This window comes from Lagopus muta, chromosome 17, assembly GCF_023343835.1.
Source record: "Lagopus muta isolate bLagMut1 chromosome 17, bLagMut1 primary, whole genome shotgun sequence".
Lineage (NCBI taxonomy): Eukaryota > Metazoa > Chordata > Aves > Galliformes > Phasianidae > Lagopus > Lagopus muta.
Genome location: NC_064449.1, coordinates 5,933,477 through 5,953,349, shown reverse-complemented (window position 1 = coordinate 5,953,349; position 19,873 = coordinate 5,933,477). Strand labels below are relative to the sequence as shown.

Genomic DNA, 19,873 nt, shown 5'->3' with positions numbered 1-19,873 from the left:
CTATCAGGCGGGGCCGGGCCGCGAGAGGAGAGGAGGCCGGAGAGCGGCGCGGCCCCAGCGGGCGGCGCGGCGGGGAACGGAGCGGGTTGGGCTCGCTGAACCGCGGCACAACCGGAGCGGTGCGTGGGAAGGAGGGAGGGAGCGAGCGGAACAGTAAAGGAGCGGTGCAGGTTGCCGGCCGGAGCCGCGGCACGGACGGGGCTGCCGGGCTCGGCCTAACGGGCTGCCCGGGGCCCCGCTCGGCTCCGAGTCTCGGGAGGTCGCTCTGGGCTGCGTGTGGCCGTTCCCTGCTCTGGGTTGGCCCCGGATGCCGCTGTCCGCGGGGCCGCATCGCCTCCGCCGCGTTCTTGGGGGTGTGCGGGGGGAGGTGAGTGGGGCAAATCGCCCGTCAGCCGCCCTCAGCGCGGGCTGGAGCCGCTGGGCGGGCTCGTGCCTCCGGGCAACGGGTGCCACGCGCTTGGCTTCCCTCAGATGAGCTCAGGTTCGGGTGCTGGCAGGGGTGGTGGTGGTTCTGTCCGTTTTGTCTGGCTCGGCAGCCAGAAGTTGCCTTCCGAGGTTTCTTCATCCCTTTTATAGTGATCTGTAGGTCTGTTCTTAGTTACGTTAACTTTCTTGTTTACAGAGAATGCGTCAGGCTGGAACGGAGAGCTGGAGCGAGAGGAGCAGATCACAATGACTACAGAGCACTGATTGGTGTTCACTTGTTTACTTAGCTTTTAAAATCTGCATGCCTGCATTAGGGTGCAGAGTTCACTCAGATGATGTCCATGTAGATATCCGTGCTCTCCTATTGCAGACTCATTGCCAGGTAACTTGGCCTTTGCAAAGGCTGCATTTTGCCTCATTGGTTCTGTGCTGTTGAATACCCTCCCTCCCCCATTTAAATGACAGATGCATGCAGTCCTAACGTCCGAATTGCCTTTGTGTGTTTTCTTCTCTTTGCTTCTCCTTCCTCAGGTGCTCCCTGCAGGGATCGTTCCATTACGTTCACCTCTTGGTCAGTCATAAAGATGTTCAGTGCCAGCCAGTCCTCCAAAGCCCAGTTCCTGGACAAAGCACGGCAGGCCCGCGAGGAGCGACGTGAGCTGAAGGAGAGGGAGCGTGCTGCTGTGCAGATCCAGGCGCTGGTCAGGAGGTTCCTCTGCCGATGTCACCTGCAGAAGGAGATCAGGTGTGTGGGGTTCTGCTCTCTGTGCCTTGCTCTGATCTGGAGAGGTGGGTTTGTAACCACTGCTTGTATTCCTCTCTTTCCTAGGAGAGAAGTGGAGGATTTCTTTGGGACAGCTGAACCTGGGGCAAGTAAAAGAAGTGCTCTTTCTGTCTTCAGAATTGCTAGGAAGCTGCTGTTTGTATTTAATCATAAAGAGGACAAAGAGGTAAGGTTTCTACTCTGATATTCTTCTTTCAGTGACGCTATCTAAATATATTCAACATGTTAGTATATTATCTAGTGACCACGTAGGTACCTGCAATATATTTTGGCTTCAGAAATGTGATCTCTGCTCTTCTTGGAGAAGTCTGCCCATAGGACTGAAATAGAAGAACCCTTGAATTTTTCAGTAGTGGTTCTGTTCTCAGGGCATGGGTTAACAGATGATTTTCCTGCTGACCCTGCCAGCATCAGTAATTGAGCAGTGCCTTGCAATCAGTTCTCCAGGCACATCCACTGTGGCAAATCAACAGAGATCTGTCCTCACACAGGCAGATCTTCTGCATTGCTCTGGCATGATGTGTAGAAGAGCTTTCAGGGAATGAGGCATCAGTACTGTCAGTGGGGAATGCGTGTATGACGTTTGTTTTGATATGCAGCTCCCTCTGCCGAGCTGTTCCTAGTGCTTTTCCAGAATAGCCCTTACTGTAGTCAGAGCTAATGTTACCTCTTTTCTTTTGTTTTGCAGAGATTTGAAAAGCTGTGCCGTTGTATTCTTAATAGCATGGATGTTGAGAATGAACCAAAGGTCAGCAGGATTTTGGGTGGGAGGAGAGGGGAGCTGTGTGTGGAGATTTAGGTTGGTGTTGTTTAAATTATTTAGCTTTCAAAAGCTCCTGAGAACACCATGGTGAATGTTTGGACCGGTTCCTCCGAATTCCTCTAATGTTTTTACAGTGCCTTTCTGTGGTGGCTGGAATGCTTTGACCAAGTGTTTTCTAAGAGAAATAACTTGGCTCCACTGCTGGGTTCAGTGGGGCCCTGAGATCAGTTGTTACAAATCTTCCTGGTAATGTATCTTGCCTATCAAATACTGATCACTGCTGCCTTTTGTGTCCTGCCTTCCTCAGGTGTGGTATGTGTCACTGGCACTCTCCAAGGATCTCACGCTCTTATGGATCAAACAGATCAAAGATATTCTGTGGTTTTGCTGTGAATTTCTCAAGCAGCTTAAGGTAATTCATATTTTGTTTCGTTTGCCTGTGTCTAACAAAGCTGTAGTTTAGCACAGAGCTAATTAGGTTTATTATGTCGGTGTTTGTTATTGCAGCCTGACATCTTACAAGACTCTAGACTGGTCAATTTGCACCTCACAATGCTTGTCACTTTCACAGACACTTCTACCTGGAAAATCCTTCGGGGAAAAGGTTGGTGCATCCAGTTCAGTAAAGGCTCAGATCTGGGGTGTCTCACACCAGTAGTATTCAGAGGATATAGGAATGCATACTTTGTGTGTTTGCAGGAATACCTAGATAAGGTAGATAAGTATAGTGAGGAAAGATGACTCTTATAGCTTAAGTGTTTTACTGAGATTTGATGTAAAATACTGCTAAAATGGTTGCCTTTCAGATAGGGGAAAGCAATTGGTGCAAGAACAGCTGATAAATCACTTTGTAGCTTGTAAGAGAATAAGCAGTGCAGCTGTGATATTGCTTTAATAATGTCACTGTTTTAACCTGGAAGGTGAAACCCTGCGGCCTGCCATGAACCACATCTGTGCTAACATCATGGGACATCTAAATCAGAAGGGATTTTATTCCGTGCTGCAGGTCAGTCTCAGGCTGGTACAACTATGTCTCCTATTTACTGCAAGCAAGCCCCAGTTTTGTTCTGCAGTCCTTATTCTGAAGAAGCTTTTATGATCTCTGTGTGATGGTGTGTAGGGGAGAGGCTGGATGTGAGCACTGCTGATTTCTGTGTGGTTGTATTTTTCTCCAGAGCAGTAAGGATACCAAAGACACAAGGAGATACACAAAAGGAGGTGTTCTTTTTGTCTCCACTGCTGAATCCAAATGCTACTTAATCATCTCATAATGAGATGTAGAGGGAGTTTATTCATAAAGAGCAAGGGCTCTCGACTGCTTTCTTTGCAAACTTTGCTGCTGACTTGCTGTATGAATTTGGTTTGTTTACTGTTCTACTGGGGAAAGGAACTGATGTCCTTTTAATTAATCTTTTAAAATGAGGATGATATTACTAAGCAGCTATGAGCCTTGCCTGTTAATTCTAAAAAGCCTGGGAACCCTCTGAGTACAGTTCTGGAGTTCTGAGTGGAGTTCTGGAGAAGCAAGAACAGAAGGCAATCTAATTTGAGCCAAGTTCCTCCATATGCCATCATAAACCAAAAGCTCTTCTAGTTCTGCCCGACAACTGGGAATAACTGTTTTCTAGGTCTTTGTGTGTTCTTGCTCTGCTTTGAAAGCGAACACAGTCTTTCAAGAACAGTTACAATCTTTTTCTGAATTCTGCAGGTTTTAATGTTTGTTTTATTTCAGATTTTGCTAACCAATGGCTTGGCAAGATCCAGACCATCCCTGTCCAAAGGCTCTTTAACTGCCATCTTCTCTCTTGCATTGCGGTAAGGCGGCCTGAGCTGCTTGGGGTGAGACACAGCCAAAATTCTCTTCGTAGAGCTTTGGAAGTCCTGTCTCTCTCTCTCTCTCCATCTCTTTGTGCCTGTGAGGGTGTTGTCCTGATGAAAGAGCAGCTTTGGGCAAATAGTTCAAGTTACTGTCATCATTTCTCAGGTTGAAGTGCTATTAAGTCAGCAGGAAATGTTAGTGTAAGCCTAGACTTGAGTGCAGTTCCAGAGCAGAGTATGGGATGTGTTTCTCTGTTGAACTGTCAGAGGGGAATGGAGCTCTCTGGATGAGTGTAGTTGTGACTCTTCACAGTGAACTGCTGATGCCTGTGTACCTGTTCCTCAATTTGTAGGAGCAAAGTTTGTCCTTAAAACAAGAACCAAATGCAGGTTTTTGTGGTGGTGGTTCAGTCTGTTCTCCTGAAGAAGAGCGTGCTGCAACTCTGACCTTGTCCCTGAAGAGCTCATGTCTTTTCACTTTAGCAGTCTGCAGCTTGTAACAGGCATTCTTTAAGACTTCAGTGATTCATCTGTCCCTGTTCCCTTCTATAGCTGTCACTGCTGGGTTGATGAATTTGTGATGTTCAGTGGAGAAGCAGTGGATGCTCTTAGATATGTTGCTTAACTTCTGCCTAAGGAAAACATTATTTAATTACTGTCATCATGGCAGTAGGGAAATGGGAAACTTGAGAGGTATACTGCATAACATTTATAACTCTCTGGGTGGTGTGGATGTGCTGTGCAAAAAATACCTCATGCTGGGGACTGTTTGACTTACATTCTATTGTGTCATGATCAATTTTGTGAACTTGCTGGGGTAACAGAAATAAGTCAATTTTCTTTTTCCAGTTGTGTTTCTTGATGAGAATAGAATCAGCAGCCAGCCCTGGGTGACTCAGTTAGAAAGGCTGCTTCTTACTTTGCTCCATCGAGTTTCTTGCACTGAAGTATTTTTCTCCGTAGCCCTGTTGTTGCTGCACAGTTCTCAGACAATCTGCTGAGGTCCTTTCTGATCCATGTCATGTCTGTTCCTGCTATAATGACCCACCTTGCTACTCTAACACCTGAGGTGAGTGAGATAATAGTACCAACTATGCACTGAATGTCACACAGCAGCACTTGTCATTCTGCTTTATCAGCTTTTAAAACAATACTGGCATTTCTCTCCCTGTTTCATCTGTGTTCTGGAAGTGCTTGATCCTTCCACCCTCCAGATGCTCAGGGTTTCTAAATACCACAGAATTCAGTGACACCAGTGAGGTGTTGGACTGAACTGCCCTCAAATAAATGAAATACAAGTGAAGATCTGTGTACTACACATTTTGTATGTTTCTAATCTTCCATTTCTGTAACTGTGGGAGGGGACTAAACAGAAATCAGCCTGTTGCATGGCAGAGGTTCTGTGATGTAACTAGCAGGCTGTCCACTTAATCTGATTTCATGTTGGCTCCTCTTGGTGCAAGCCAGTTTTGTGTGAGATGGGCATTCTGTGCTCTTGCAGACAGACAACTGAATATCTGCCTTCAACTGCAAGGCTTTAATTCCTTACTCTCCAACAGTTTTAACTTGCTGATCTAGAAAGAAAATCCAGATTACTGGTGGCAGATAAGGGGTGGTTGCTCTGTATGGTTATTGTCAGCCTCACTCAGAGTTAGATTTTGTATTTCAGCGCCTGGCAGTGATAGAATCTCATGATCTTTTCCGCAAATTCATCATATTCCTGAGCCGTGAAGCGCAGTGTCGAGATGTCTGCGTGTGCCTGGAAGGAAGTCACACTCTTTGCTTGTTGGGTAAGCACTTGTAAGACTTTATTTTGTGCTTTGAAGAGAGTCTTGAGCCAAATCTTCATTCTCCACAGATCGGAGCTGCCTCAAGCTCACCATTTTTATCCTTACTTAGGTGGTTTCTAAATGATGATTGAAAATTATTTTAGAATATTGCAAGTATGATTTAACATTAAGGATATTAGGAGGCCCTTACAAATGGAGGAAGGGTCAGAGACCTGATCTTGTTTGCATGTCATCTTGTATATGTGTGAAATATTATTGTGAAGTATCATCTCCACTTTCTTTTCACCTGGATTCCAAGAAAGTCCTGTAGTGCAGCAGATCTGAATCTGATTTCCCTAAACAGATGTGCTGCTGAAATATTTAAGTATCCGTTTCAGGAACAGTTGGAACTCAAGAATCCCCATAGCTGGAGCTGATAGTAGTTTGTAGAAGGTTTTGGTAGGATACAGATGAGGAGGGTGCTGAAGTGACATCCTGCCTTCGTGGCTGACATGATGGAAATGGCTTCCTGCAGGGTAGCCTCTAGTCATTTCTCACAGTACTCCTCTTATGGTCTTGAAAATAGTTGTGTGTTCATTTTGTCTCTTTTGTCTGTCACCTCTGTCCTGCAGTATCTGTTCCTCTTCTAAGCCTTGCTTTACTGGTTGTTCTGCCAGGTAATCTTGTGTACTTGGGCTCCTTGAATGATAAAGTGCTTGAGGACGAGACAGCTCATTTTGTGGGTGTGCTCATTCACATGCTCTCCTACTGCCAGAAGTATGTTTCACAAAAGAAATCCAATCTGACCCACTGGCATCCTGTTCTGGGCTGGTTTTCACAGACTGTGGATTATGGGTAAGAGAGGAGGACTTGATGGTGACAGATGATTAAGCTTCTCCATGTATTTTGTTATTACTACAATGTGTTGGTTTTTTAAGCTGCAGAACGTTTTGAGCTTTGAGATAAGCACTGTAATTCTACTCAGAATGATTTATCAGACACTTCAGGATATGTCTGCACAACTTAAACTGCTCCATTCATGCACAAACTATTACATGAGGAAGTTCAGTTAGTATTGTCAGACTGGCAACAGTGGCTGTGCTGGCACACTTGATTTAGGACTTAGGTATCTTTTGTTCTCTCAAATATTTTGTTCTTTTCCTTTCCCCCCCCATTGAGGACCAACTGCAGTGTGGTGCATGCTCCATTTTGACTGCAAGCTGAATGTATCAGCATATCAATGGTGTTTTATTCCAGCCTGCCTTCTAAGATGTCTCTCCGACTTTTCTTTTAGATTGAATGAGTCCATGCCTCTGCTGACAAAGCAACTGCAGCATCTCTGGGGAGTCCATATGATCCGCATCCTCTTCAGTGATGTGCTCAGCAAGAAATTGCTAGAGAATCAGGAAATAGCTCAGCTGCCAACACAGCCAGTTTCCCCTCAGAACAGCCTCCCTATGAAGAGTCAGTTCTGCAGGGTTGCTTTTGTGTCTACATTTGTGTGTGTGTTTCTGTCTCCCAGTCTCACAGGAGTTGGGCTTTTCCACTTAGCTAAAAGCTTTGAGTAATTACTTGCAGCAGCTGCTGCTGCTTAGGTGGGGATGTGATCTCTGTTATTTGTAATTCCTGCTCGCAGTGCTCTGTGACCTGGGGCAAGTCTCTTACTTTGATGCTGTGAAAATATGTGCTTATTTTAGCAGTTTTTTCTCATTGTTTTGCAAGTAGCTAAAGTGCTTACTGCATTGCTTAGTGCTTCCCAAGGCAAGATGGGGGAGGCCAGCTTCCCAGGTGAAAAGCAAGGTGAAGCTGGCCTGGAGGCTTGTGTTGCACGGTGATCCTGCAGAAGAGTATTGAGAATAAGACAGCTGTAACCTAGCAATATTCCAGCTGCTAGCCATTGCACTAGATTCTGTGGCTCATTAGTTCCTGCAGATTTGGTAAGGTTTCAGACTCAAGGGTAATGCCCCACTGAAACATTCTTCTGCATTATTAGCAGCTGTACAACACGCTGTAAGAAAAATCCCCCCAAACCTACTGTCCATTGGTGACCCAGTTTGCTAAAACCCTTCATCACAGGGTTACAAAACTGCTAAGGATAAGGAATGGTTTGGAGTAACTCCTATGTCCTGAGCCACTGTTTCATGTTCTTCCATCACCAGATCTTTTCAAGAGAGCTTTTCAGAAGTCTGCATCCGTGCGCAACATCCTGAAGCCTGTTGGGGGCAAGCGAGTGGACTCTGCTGAAGTGCAGAAGGTGTGCAGTATCTGTGTCCTGTACCAGACCACGCTCACAACGCTCACACAGATACGCCTGCAGATACTCACAGGTCAGGGCACATCTGTGCTTTTCAAATCATGTAAAAAATGGAGGAAAAAATAGCATTTTCCTATTAAATTCTGTTGACTTGTTGTCAGTAATACAGCTACCAGCAGTTTAGTGACTGGTTGGATGGAAGGCTTGTTCCATCCTGAATCATACACCTGATCAATAATGTTCTTTATCAAGCATTAGCTCTCCAGAATACAAACTGAGGCACGTTTTCCTGTAATCATAGAATCACCAAGGTTGGAAAAGACCTTCAAGATCATCCAGTCCAACCGTTCACCTATTCCCAATAGCTCCCACTAAACCATGTCCCTCAACACAATGAAACTTTGCTTACTCCATATCAAATTTAAAACTAAGTCAGTCTTAAGCCTCACAGTATTAATCTTTGTGGTGGAAACATTGAATGTTTTCATACATTTTCAGGAACAAATTACCTTCCCCTTCATCCATCTGGAGATCAGGTAAATGCTCCTTTGGTCTAGTGCCTATGGCAGAGGAGTGAATCTAGAGTGGGAAAGGGTTGCAGAGATGTGAGCAGTTCATACCTTGTTAAAAGAGTCTTTCTGCTTTCCTGGTGTCTCCTAATGCAGGTGGGCTTTGGAGCCCAGTGTGATGCCTGTGTTCCCTTCAAGTAAAGGATTACTTTGCAAAAGGGTCTATCAGCACCAAGCTCTGTTTTCCTCTTTGAGCCTGCCTGAATAAGCAGGCAGGAAAAGCTTTACTGAGTGCACTTTATATTTTTTCATTGCTAGGCCTCACTTACTTGGATGATCTGTTGCCCAAATTATGGGCTTTTATCTGTGAGCTGGGACCACAGGGCGGGTTGAAGCTCTTCTTGGAATGCCTGAATAATGATACAGAAGAATCCAAGAGGCTGCTGGCCATGTTGATGCTCTTCTGCGACTGCTCCCGCCACCTTATCACGTAGGTAGCAAGCAAAGGGTGCTCTCTGTATCTGTAATGTAAAACTCTCGTGTTCCTTAGGTTTCAGGAGGAATAATTAAGGTATTGCTGTCTTTGCATAAAGATAACAAGGTAGTGTAAAGCAGGAGGCTTCTTGAATGTAATCCTGAGGAAGGATTATGTTCAGAAGGACTTTCCCCCATCAGCCTTTTGCTGCTTCAGGAGCATACAGCTGGCTGAAGGGACAGCAAAAGACTATGGAAAAAGCAAGGGGGGGAGAAATGTTCCTCCTACAGCTTATGGGCAGCAATTGCATCAATCTTGGTGTAGATATCTTTGAAGGATGGTGATACAGTGCTGCTGCAAGAAAGCTTGGCAGCTTACGTGCTTCTGTTTGCAGCTCTGTTGCTGTCTTGCTCGTTGGCTTGTGCAGCACAAAGAGTGGGGGAAAAGTGTGGAAAACTGCCCTTGCTGGTCAGTAGAGACTGTTTTGATGATGGAAAAGCTCTCTTTGGGACTAGCCCACAGTTCCTTTTAACTGTGGAATACTGCCTGTGCTTGTATCTCAGACCTTTCCTGCTGTCTGATGTTACAGTCAGATGTCAATCAAAATCAATAAACGAGGATTAGTTGTTTGTGCCTTCAGATTCTCATGGGTGTCAGTCATCACAGAAATAAGCTGCTGCTAAAGGATAATGTGCCTTTGTGAAAATTTCAAAAGGGAATTAAATCAACACTTGTACATTTGCATTTGTTTTCTCTGATAGGATTCTTGATGACATAGAAGTCTATGAAGAGCAGATTTCATTCAAGCTGGAAGAGCTTGTTACCATCTCATCTTTTCTGAATTCTTTTGTGTTTAAGATGATCTGGGATGGAATTGTGGGTAAGTGCTTTCAGTAGCTCAAGTTGAAGATGCTAATAGAACAATATGCAGCATTAATTTTGGAATTGGAAGCTTCTGCTAATTACTCTGCACAGAAGCATGACGTTATGTGGCTCAAGAACATATCCCAGTGTTTTGGTGTGCGGATGCTACTGTCATGCTTGGCACCAAATACAATGCACTCATCTATTACAAAAGAGAATTTGTTTACCAGGCATGATGGGCATATTGGCTTTTGTCATCTTGCTAGAGTTTCTGAAAATATGTAGTGTCAATCTGCATGTGGATATAATTTGATCAAAGAAGTCTTTTGGGAGGCACAAAAATCCTACTTTCCTCTGAAGGCAGCGGAGGTTAGAAGAAATACTCTCCTGTTAGTGAGGGGGAGATGATCAACATGTTGCCTTTGGACACTGCTGTTACTTAGGGCGCCTGGCCATTGCTGCTTTCTTCCTTTTGTTCAGAGAACGCCAGGGGGGAGACGCTGGAGCTCTTTCACTCTGTCCATGGCTGGCTCATGGTCCTGTATGAAAGGGACTGCCGCAGGCGTTTTGCTCCTGAGGACCACTGGCTACGGAAGTAAGTGTCCCAGCTCACAGAAGGGGTCTTGTGCAGCTGTGTGCTTGCCCCAGGGTGTCAGCTTCCCTTTGGGAGTTTGGTTTGGGATCCTTTCCTTTGCATTGGGTGCACGTCATGTTGCACCTGAGACTGAGTCAGAAATACTTCCTGAATTGATTGCATTTCAGAATACCCTTTCTCTGTGGCTTAAATACTCTGCTTCTCTTAGTGATTAGCTGCCACTTGTGGAAGCTGGTGCTTTGAAAAGTGGCTGAGTACCTAACAGCCTGCATACCTCTAGCCTTCCTAGATGTGTATGCCTGAGTACTTCAGTCACATTTGAAATCATTACAGGCTTCCTCTTTGTTCTACCCCCAGCTGTTTACCACACCTGGGCGCTTCCCTGGGATCTCTAAGTCTGTTCCTTTTCTTGTAAGGGACCTCAAACCCAGCGTGCTCTTCCAGGAGCTGGACAAGGACAAGAAACGAGCTCAGCTGCTCCTGCAGTACATCCCACATGTCATTCCCCACAAGAATGTGAGTGGGATGGGGGAAAGGGTGGAGGCTGAGAAGATGGTGGCCTTGGACAGAAGGGATGCGTGTCCTGGGCATTTTGTGAAGTGGAGCTTGTGAATGAATTATTAATTAAATTAAGGTCTTTATCTGCCTCCATGGGGAATGAGGAGGCAGATCTTCCTGTCTGTAGTGAGTTAGTGACGTAGCAGCATTGGGTCTACCTGGGAATGGACAACCAAGAGCCAGATCCTACCATATATTAGGAACATCTGAAAGCCCTGCTGCATTGGAGGCTGAGTAGGATCCCTGTGGATGAAGGCTTATCTTTATTTTCTTTCTAAGAGGGTGCTGCTTTTTCGAAACATGGTTACAAAGGAGAAGGAGAAGCTTGGGTTGGTTGAAACCAGCTCTGCATCACCTCATGTCACACACATCACTATCCGCCGCTCACGAATGTTGGAGGTGAGTGATACGCCTTGCAGAAGTCAACTAACAAGGCAGTAATTTGGCCTGACAAAAGGGGCTGTGAATATGTTTATCTTCTCTCAGGGAGACCCTGTGGGACTCCCATGCAATTCTGCCTGCCTTTTTTTTATGAGTTGATAACACAGAAACTTGTTGGATCTTAATTCAGTTCAGACTAAGGCTTGGAGTTTTGACTAGGAAAAATGCCAGTCTTTTTGGACACCAAAACTCAATGATAAACATGGAGATTTTTGTGGTGTATCTCTATCTCCTGTGTCTGCATGTCTGCGTGAGTGTTTCACATGTCTTCCCACACGTTTGTCCTGGGGCTTTCTGGTCTGTTTAGGATGGATATGAACAGCTACGGCAGCTTTCCCAGAACGCCATGAAGGGAGTGATCAGAGTGAAGTTTGTGAATGATCTGGGTGTCGATGAGGCTGGTATTGATCAAGATGGTGTCTTCAAAGAGTTTCTGGAAGAGATAATAAAGAAGGTGTTTGACCCTGCACTCAACTTGTTCAAGGTACAGTGTGGGGCTGCAGATGCTGACTGTGATGACCAGCTGCAGGCAGAAGCAGGCTGGCTCACTGGGCTGTTATCTCTGTGTGCAGACAACCAGTGGTGATGAGAGGCTGTATCCATCCCCAACATCCTATATTCATGAGAACTACCTGCAGCTCTTCGAGTTTGTGGGGAAGATGCTTGGAAAGGCTGTATATGAGGTAAGCCAAAAGGGCTGTGCTAGGATATGTTTACTGCTAGCACAGTGCTAAACCAAAGACATCACACATAGTAAGCACGCAGTGTGACCTCTGCATGTATTTATTGTCTGCAGGGAATAGTTGTGGATGTACCATTTGCTTCCTTCTTCTTGAGTCAGCTCCTTGGACACCACCACAGTGTCTTCTACAGCTCTGTAGATGAACTTCCCTCCTTGGACTCTGAGTTCTATAAAAATCTCACTTCAATTAAGGTTTGAGCATTACTACTTTTGCTGTTCAACTCCCTTATCACTGGCTGCTGCTAGACTTGCAAATGCCTTTAGGATATTTGAAAAACATCCCAAAAGTAATAGAGCAGTGGAGATACTTGCTGGTTCTGAAGCAATATAACATGCAGCTGTCCTGTTTTTTTTTACCAAGGCAAGCAGGGATAAAAAGGAGTCTGAAGGTGTAAACTAGGAATTATTGATCTCCATTTCCAGAGGTTTAGCCTCAGCTCTTGTACAGTCTCTCCATAACTTTGAGCAAGGCATGTATGCATTATGCTTCTGTGCCTGGTGCCTTCTGGGGTTCACTTAATGAGAGAGTGATACAGAAATGAAGAGCTGCTGTTCCTGCTGCTTAACACCAACTCCTTTGCCTTTTTCTGTTCCCGTAGCGTTACGATGGTGATATCAGTGACTTGGGCTTAACGCTGTCCTACGATGAAGATGTGATGGGTCAGGTAGGCTTTTAGTCAATGACTTTTGGACCTTATCTCAGCTCCTGTGCCAGCTGTTGATGAGCAGAGTTCTGGGTACTGATATTCTGAGTTCAGGGTCCTGGCTCAGGCAGTCCCTCTTTGTTAGATGCTAGTTGCTCCCTGTGGGACCATCTCCCTCACTTCTGGCTGCTGTTACCAGGAAGAGCTTCTGAAGCGTTGAAAGCAATCCTGAGGACTGATCACTGCCCACTGATGATGGAATTGGCAGATTGTGAATACGAGCAGTTAGCAGCAGAACTAGGTTTGACTCCTGAGCAGAAGTATCCTATCTTTTCTCAGTGTCCATAGGGCAGAGAGACTCACCTGCAGGCTGTGTGGCCAGCAGAAGGCATCCATTCTCTCTAATGAGCTTTCTACCCAAACTTGTGCTTCACTGAGCGCTTTTCACTCTGTGATTCTGGATATGTAATATGGATGCTTTATTTGGCCTCATCTAACCAAGGATTCTGAGGAGATTGATAAATGGCCTTGTTTGACTGCAGGTAGGACACAGCTCAGCTCTTCCTCTCACAAAAAAAATGGCTGTGCTCAAAGGTTGGCTCCAATTCAGAGCTTGTCTGAACTCAGCTGTAGGATTCTGTGGCTTCATTCAATATTTATCTGTGGGCAGAGAATAGCTTTTTTTATTGAAAAAGTTTGCCCTCTGGCTCTTAATTTTTTCTAGTGTGAAGATTTTTACTTTTCAGTTGAAAAACATTTTGTGTTTTTCCTATACAACTGGTTTTCTTTTCTCTTAAAAAGAATCTGTGTGAGTAGCAAGGAAATCTTTTTAACGTATCAATTTCTGTGATGGGAACTTGAAGTTTGACAGTAAGGCACTTGGCCTTGAAAAGAAAAGTCTGTAGACCTCCATGTGAAGGTTTGATATGTGGTTGCACTTGTGCACTGGATTCTGTGAAGTTCTTCTCAGCCACTGGTGCTGTAGTGATGCTGTGGGTTCATAGCTGGAAGACATGGGTAGATAAGAATAAGTTGCCTTTGCTGTCTGTGAATTCAATGAGAAGAGCACTACTAGAGCTAAGGTAGCTCAGAGAGCAGTAAGTCATGGAGTGCCAGTCAGGGGCATTTGAGCACCAGGCAGGATGGAGGTCCTTCCTTGCCATCTCCCTTTCCAAGTGTGCTCTGCTCCATGTTGTGAGTGCCCATCTGGAAGGACAGTGAACTCCAGGGAGCTCTGTCACTCGGCAGCCCCAGGTTAAGACCTGTGGAGCAGATAGCTCTGGGTTGGGCTGTTAGACCAAGGCTCTGAGGCTGTCCAGTGTCTGGACTGTGGGATTGTGACAGCCCCCCAGGGCTCTCTGAATTGATTTGCATGTGGTTCAGCAGTGATGGAGCAGAGGAGATGAGGCCTTCCTCAGAGATGTGCTGGCGCTGCTGGTGGGAGAGCTGGGGAGTTCCCTACTGTTCAGTTGCTATGTTAACAGTTAAGTGAAACTGGTTTGAGGCAGAAGTGGGATTATTACTTAAATTTTAAATCCTACTGTTTTATTGTAAAAATAAATGTTTTATGGGGAGGCAACAGCTTAGCGTGACATTTCTTTCCATTGTGGTTCCAGGCAGTAATTAGCAATACAATCATTTCTTCCCTCAGCTTGTTTGCCATGAACTTGTTCCTGGAGGGAAGACCATTCCCGTTACCAATGAAAATAAGTAAGTACAGCAATTAGATTTTTAAGGTCACCACTGCAAAATACTTTATTCTAGTTCCTTGGGCTTGCATCTGGAATGAATTGAGATAGATTAGAGTAGAAGGAGCCCATAAATATCTTAATAGAATTTACTGGTTACAGTTCATCGGCAGAAATTGTATTAAATTCGATTTGCAAAATAGAAATTGACAATTTACTTCTTGCAACAGTGTTTCTGAGGTCAAAGGCACACAGTCTGTGAGATTCTGCAGGATTTAATGATGGTGATAGATGCAGACAGATGGATTCAAAGCAATTCAGGCACACAGTCGTGAACACAGAGGGCACAGATGCTCAAAGACACCTTGGAGCAGACAGATCTTCTCAAAATGATAACATGTGGCAGTTGTATAAAGCACTGTTCTTCAGAAGAGGCAGTGGTGAATTCAAATGCAGTCGACAGTCGTACTTTAGACACAGGAAATCAGAGGAGACACGGAGCCCTGTAGCTATTTTCACAGATAACCAGCTTTTAGATAGTTATCATAAATGTCAACTCCAGAGCCTGAAAACCAAACCCACCTTTCTGTTCCCTTCATATTTTTTTTCCTTAGCTATACCCTTCAGTGATCATAAATGCAAGGTAAAATACCTGGTATGCAGATGTGTGTTAGAGCTGGTAATCTGGGGTTTGTTCACTTTAATGGTAAATGAAAGCTGGATCCTACCTGAAGATTCATCTTTGTTAGTGTGCTTTGCAATCGGATGTGCCCAATGTTTTTCCCTCTCCTCAGTAAGACTGAGGAGTTTGCATCTGAAAGGATCTTTCTGTGGCTTGTCAGGAGTCAGCTCAGGGAGGAAGTTGAAAGTCCTGTATGATGCTGTGCTCTCTTACAGCAGAAACTTTGAAGCTTTTGTGCAGATGAAGGCACAAATTGGTAGCTGGGCGGGAGCACAAGTATTATAAAATGGAAGCAATCCAGGAGAAAGTTCTTTCTCTCAATGACAGTGAGGTTACCTTGCTGAAAACACAGACAACATGAATGTGCCTTGGAGCTGATGAGCAGCAAGCTCTCTTGTTTTGGCTGGTGGTAAGCAGAGGAAGTCTGGTGCCTCCTTTTAATAAACAGCGCGCCTCTTCTTCTGCACTACTGAGCTGAAGGTAAAAAATCTCCTCAGTGTTCTTAGTGTGTTAATCCCAGTGCAGTGAGGGCTCTGCAGAGCATGATCTGTTAGTCTTAAGGTATTGGGAAAAGAAAGGCCTGTATTTTCATCATTGCAAAACATTTCATAGTCTGAGGTGGATCTCTCGCTGCTCTGGCTCTCTGGCTGCCACCTTCCCTCACACACAGGATCAGCTACATCCATCTGATGGCTCACTTCCGGATGCACACACAGATCAAGAGTCAGACAGCAGCGCTCATCAGCGGATTCAGGTCGATCATTAAGCCTGAGTGGATTCGTATGTTCTCTGCACCAGAGCTGCAGCGACTGATCTCTGGTGACAATGCTGAGATTGACCTCGAGGACTTAAAGTAAGTGACCAACCGAGTCAGCAAATGGAGCTGTGTTACTGTGTGGTCATTTAGAGGTTTGCAGGAGGCTGACCCGTTCCCAGTTAACTGTTTGTCCTAATGGGAATTACAAGCAGATGGAAGGAAATGGAATGAATACTAAGTTCCTTAAAGCTAATCTGGACAAAGTATTAATGAATGCAAAAGGTCCTTTCCTCCACTGGCATGCAGTGGTTCCCAAGAGCAGAATTTCTGTCCTTTCCTTTCCTCTGCTCAAGCACCCAGGAAGCATCTGTGGGGCTCTGTGCTGACAGCGTTTGCTACAGCAGTGAAGCCTGACTCATGGTAGCAGTACTGATCCTTCCAGCACTTGTGTGCTGGCATCTGTGACCCTGCTGCTGCAGTGGGATGCAAACCTGTCACAACCTTTTTCTCCCCAGAAAACACACAGTGTACTATGGGGGCTTCCATGGGAGTCATCGGGTCATTATCTGGTTGTGGGACATCCTAGCCAATGACTTCAGCCCTGAGGAGAGGGCCATGTTTCTGAAGGTAAGTGCAGTCTCTTCAGCCCAACCTGGAATTCAGGGTAGTTGAGTCGGTGCTGTTCTCCTCCTGTTACCTGTTTTCTGCCCTAATAGAAGGAATATCAGAATGCTGAGTGCCTTAAAATTGACACCGTGCTCCCCTGGTGGGGGTGCTCTGGAAGCAGAGTTCTATAAATGCTCTTTTGTTACCATGAATAGTGCTGCATGGATGGCAGTTCTCAAAGGCTAGAAGAGCTGAGCACAAAGCTCATCAGTATTGTATGGTGGGGTGCTCAGATGCCAGTCTAAGCAGCTGTTTGCTGTGACTGCATCAGCCACGTGTCTGTTACAGCCAGGCTGCTCTCACTGCTGCTGTCTTTCACTGTCCATCACTTTTTCAGTTTGTTACCAGCTGCTCTAGGCCTCCACTTCTGGGCTTTGCCTACCTCAAGCCTCCATTTTCCATCCGTTGTGTGGAAGTCTCTGATGACCAGGTAGGCAGCCTGCTGGCTCGTGTTTCATGCATTCCTTGCCACGCTTCTGGCAGGCCTCTTTCCCTGCCTGGCCTCCTCATCTCTATCCAACCAGGAAACTAAACTATAAAGATGTGTATTCTACAAATGAAGGTGAAAACGGCCTTCCACTAACAGAATGCATATGGCTGTACCTCCCTCCTTCCCAACTCAGCAGCAGCTGGGCTCTTCATGCTTATTTGCAAAGTTGTGCTTTCTCCTCACACATGACCTCCTCATGCTTCTGATCCTGTTCCACGGTGCCCCCTGCTTGTGTAATGGCACTTGGAGTTAAAAGCAGCTCATTGCCAGCAGCTGTGGGGGCAGGGTTTTAGGATCTGATTCTCCCTATTCCCAGCTCTGTTAGCACCTCCTTGCTTTTTATATATGCAAAATGAGCTCAGCATTTCTGCCCTGTTCAGGACACCGGTGACACGCTGGGCAGTGTGCTGCGGGGCTTCTTCACCATCCGCAAGAAAGAGCCAGGCGGGCGTCTCCCAACCTCCTCCACGTGTTTCAACCTCCTCAAGCTTCCCAACTACAGCAAGAAGAGCATTCTGCGGGAGAAGCTGCGCTACGCCATCAGCATGAACACTGGCTTCGAGTTATCCTAGTTGCCGTGACCTGGACTCCACAACAGGGGCTCTGAGGGCTGCTGACTGCTGCTGCAGGTGGAGGCCTTCGCACACAGAGCGCATCGGCTCCGTGGGAGCTGACTGCTCACTCGAGGGCTGGAGAGATGCAGCTGATCGTAGAGGTTTACAGGGAAGAGCTTCTGGGCTAGACAGGGCTGGCTCTTTTTGGGCACTCCTCCAGGATGAAGGAGGCGATGGGCCTGATCCAATACTCTTCACTTGACACCCACGTAAATCATCTTTAAAAGCAAACCCCGGGGGAGCATAAAAGGAACACTTAAAAGTGCCAGTCAGATTAGTGACCGTCATACCCTCAGCAGGCGGCTGCCTCTGCAGGAATATTTCTTTTTCCTTTCCCAGGAGATGGTCTGGTTTCTTACTGGGTGGAAGCCGATCAGTGAAAAGCTGCACAAAGGCAGAAATGGGACCGAGCCCACAAGGAGACAAGCACAAAGCTGCAGTGCTGGACGTGCTGCAAACAGGCACTCGTTACTCAGGTCAGGTAATGCGTGAGGGCTTTCTGATGCCCTTACTCCATGTAAGGCCCTTGCATTTGTCTCAGAGAATGAACCACTAGCCCAGACTCGAGAAGCAGCAGGTTAAATGCAAGCAGATGGACCCTGCCATTCTCAGGAAGGCTTTGGAGCACTGTAGGTTAAGAGCTCAAGCAGCAGGCATGGGGGTCAGGGTGCTGAGCCAGCCGTGCCTCTGCCAAGCTCTTGCTAGAGCTGTGATTTGGACAAAAGGGGTTGTTGGAATTTGTTTGGGAGCAGAAAAGGTTTAATTTTATTTAGCTGGAAGCTGGCAATGGGTAGCTCTTGCTCCCCAGCAGAGTTGCAGTGGGACGGGTGCCCCCTGTGCTTTCTGGAAGGGGAATGTGTCAGGCTGCCCAAAGCCCTCTGAAAACCTCTGCTGGCAAAGCTTCACTACTTGGATGGAAGTTTCACTTTGTCTGCAGTCTCTTTTGTTAGGGAGATGCGTTGTTGTGAACCCAGACTTGGCCTCTGTGTAACAGCCACATTTGCTTTGTTGCCAAAGTCTTTGTTTTAGTTGCTTTGCCTCTTTTTGGCCTTATTTTTACAAGCTGATGTTTGCCTGTAACAGGCAGATTTTCAGGTTTTGTTTGTGAAAGAAAGGGTGTGTGTGTGTGTGTGTTGGGAAGGCATGGAGCCTTTCTGGAGTTTCTACTGATATGCAGAGCCTCATCTGTGATGTCTCTGCAGCTTCACCTTCCTCTCCTCTGATGTGCTCAGCAAAACACAGAGAGGTTCCTGGGCTCTCTGGAAGGCCCTCTTAACCACCCTAACCACTGTGTGCTGCATGTCAGACCAGAAAATAATGGCAGCATTCAACCCAGAGTACAGAAATGCCCTTTGCTTTCTCTTTCTCTGTTCTATATGGCATTAACTGATTTTTCAGAGAAAATGGAAAATGGAGGTGCCTGGAAATGCATCTGGAAAGCAGCGTTGAGTCCTTTTTCTTAATCATCTCAGTAATAGAAAGCAGGACTGATTGGAAATGTTAGCGAGGACACAAATGTCTGCATTCCGAGAATTCAAGATGCTGGACTAAGTCCAAAGAAGATAAAGATGATGGTAAAAATTGTTTGGGGTTGTTCTTACGTTGCTTCTGTTTCTTTCCTTAAAGAGCATTTCAGCGTTAGGCTGTTAACTGTGTGGCTGAGAGGCTTAGGCTCTGAGTTGTACCATCCCTAATTAAAGGGTAACACCAGATCCCTTTCTCTAGGATTCTCAAGGAGGGCAGTGATCGTTGTGTGAAAGGCTTTGAACACAATGAAGTAAAATCTTCGCTCCTCTTTTTTCCCTTCGTTCCTCAGGAGTACAATTCCTAGAAAAGATCTCAATGTGATCTTAGCCAGGTCCCTCCCAGCCTGGAAATATTGCACTACCAGACAGTACATCCAATTTTGTAGCTAGCAGATAAAACGTGATTGTGTAGTAAGCACCCTGGTGACCGTGTGTGCAACAACAATATTTCTTTTGAGTAGCTGACTCCTGTACAACTGAGAGTCTTTAATACGATTTCAGCCGAGCAGAAGGCTGAGAACCATTCCCTGCCCACACTGCTGTGTTCTGTGCAGGTGTCCTTTGTAGGACAGGGATGGCTTTGCCACGGGAGATTAATGACTATTTTTTCTATAGAAGACTTGCTGCTGTGGAGACCTTGGTACATCTCTTGTATAAGCAATGCAAAGGAAAGAGGAAAAAATAAACCTGGTATGACGATTGGATGCTGCTTCTTCCTTTCCCCAGGGGTAGGGAAACCACAGGGTGTAATGTGTGGAGTGCACAGCACAGTGGGAGCAGAGCTTTGGAGCAGCTCCTCTGCCAGCAG

The 19,873-nt window shown here is 45.9% G+C and overlaps 1 protein-coding gene across 2 annotated transcripts; it reads left to right on the top strand.

Annotated features, from left to right (window-relative positions):
* Positions 1 to 10: 10 nt before the first annotated feature.
* Positions 11 to 19,767, top strand: UBE3B (ubiquitin protein ligase E3B). Of its 2 annotated transcripts, none has more exons than XM_048963688.1 (28): positions 11 to 119; positions 623 to 808; positions 958 to 1,171; positions 1,256 to 1,376; positions 1,899 to 1,958; positions 2,281 to 2,385; positions 2,481 to 2,577; positions 2,894 to 2,979; positions 3,706 to 3,788; positions 4,755 to 4,860; positions 5,461 to 5,581; positions 6,238 to 6,415; positions 6,855 to 7,024; positions 7,720 to 7,887; positions 8,642 to 8,813; positions 9,560 to 9,678; positions 10,143 to 10,257; positions 10,674 to 10,773; positions 11,095 to 11,214; positions 11,564 to 11,740; positions 11,829 to 11,939; positions 12,053 to 12,190; positions 12,598 to 12,663; positions 14,294 to 14,352; positions 15,683 to 15,865; positions 16,285 to 16,396; positions 16,773 to 16,865; positions 17,306 to 19,767. In XM_048963688.1, exons 3-28 carry the CDS (start codon positions 1,011 to 1,013, stop codon positions 17,495 to 17,497), a joined length of 3,213 nt encoding a protein of 1,070 aa, XP_048819645.1. In that variant the 5' UTR covers positions 11 to 119; positions 623 to 808; positions 958 to 1,010; the 3' UTR covers positions 17,498 to 19,767. The 2 variants fall into 2 exon arrangements, with proteins under 2 accessions (XP_048819645.1, XP_048819644.1); XM_048963687.1 differs by lacking the exon at positions 11 to 119 and adding an exon at positions 197 to 367.
* The last annotated feature ends 106 nt before the right edge of the window (positions 19,768 to 19,873 follow it).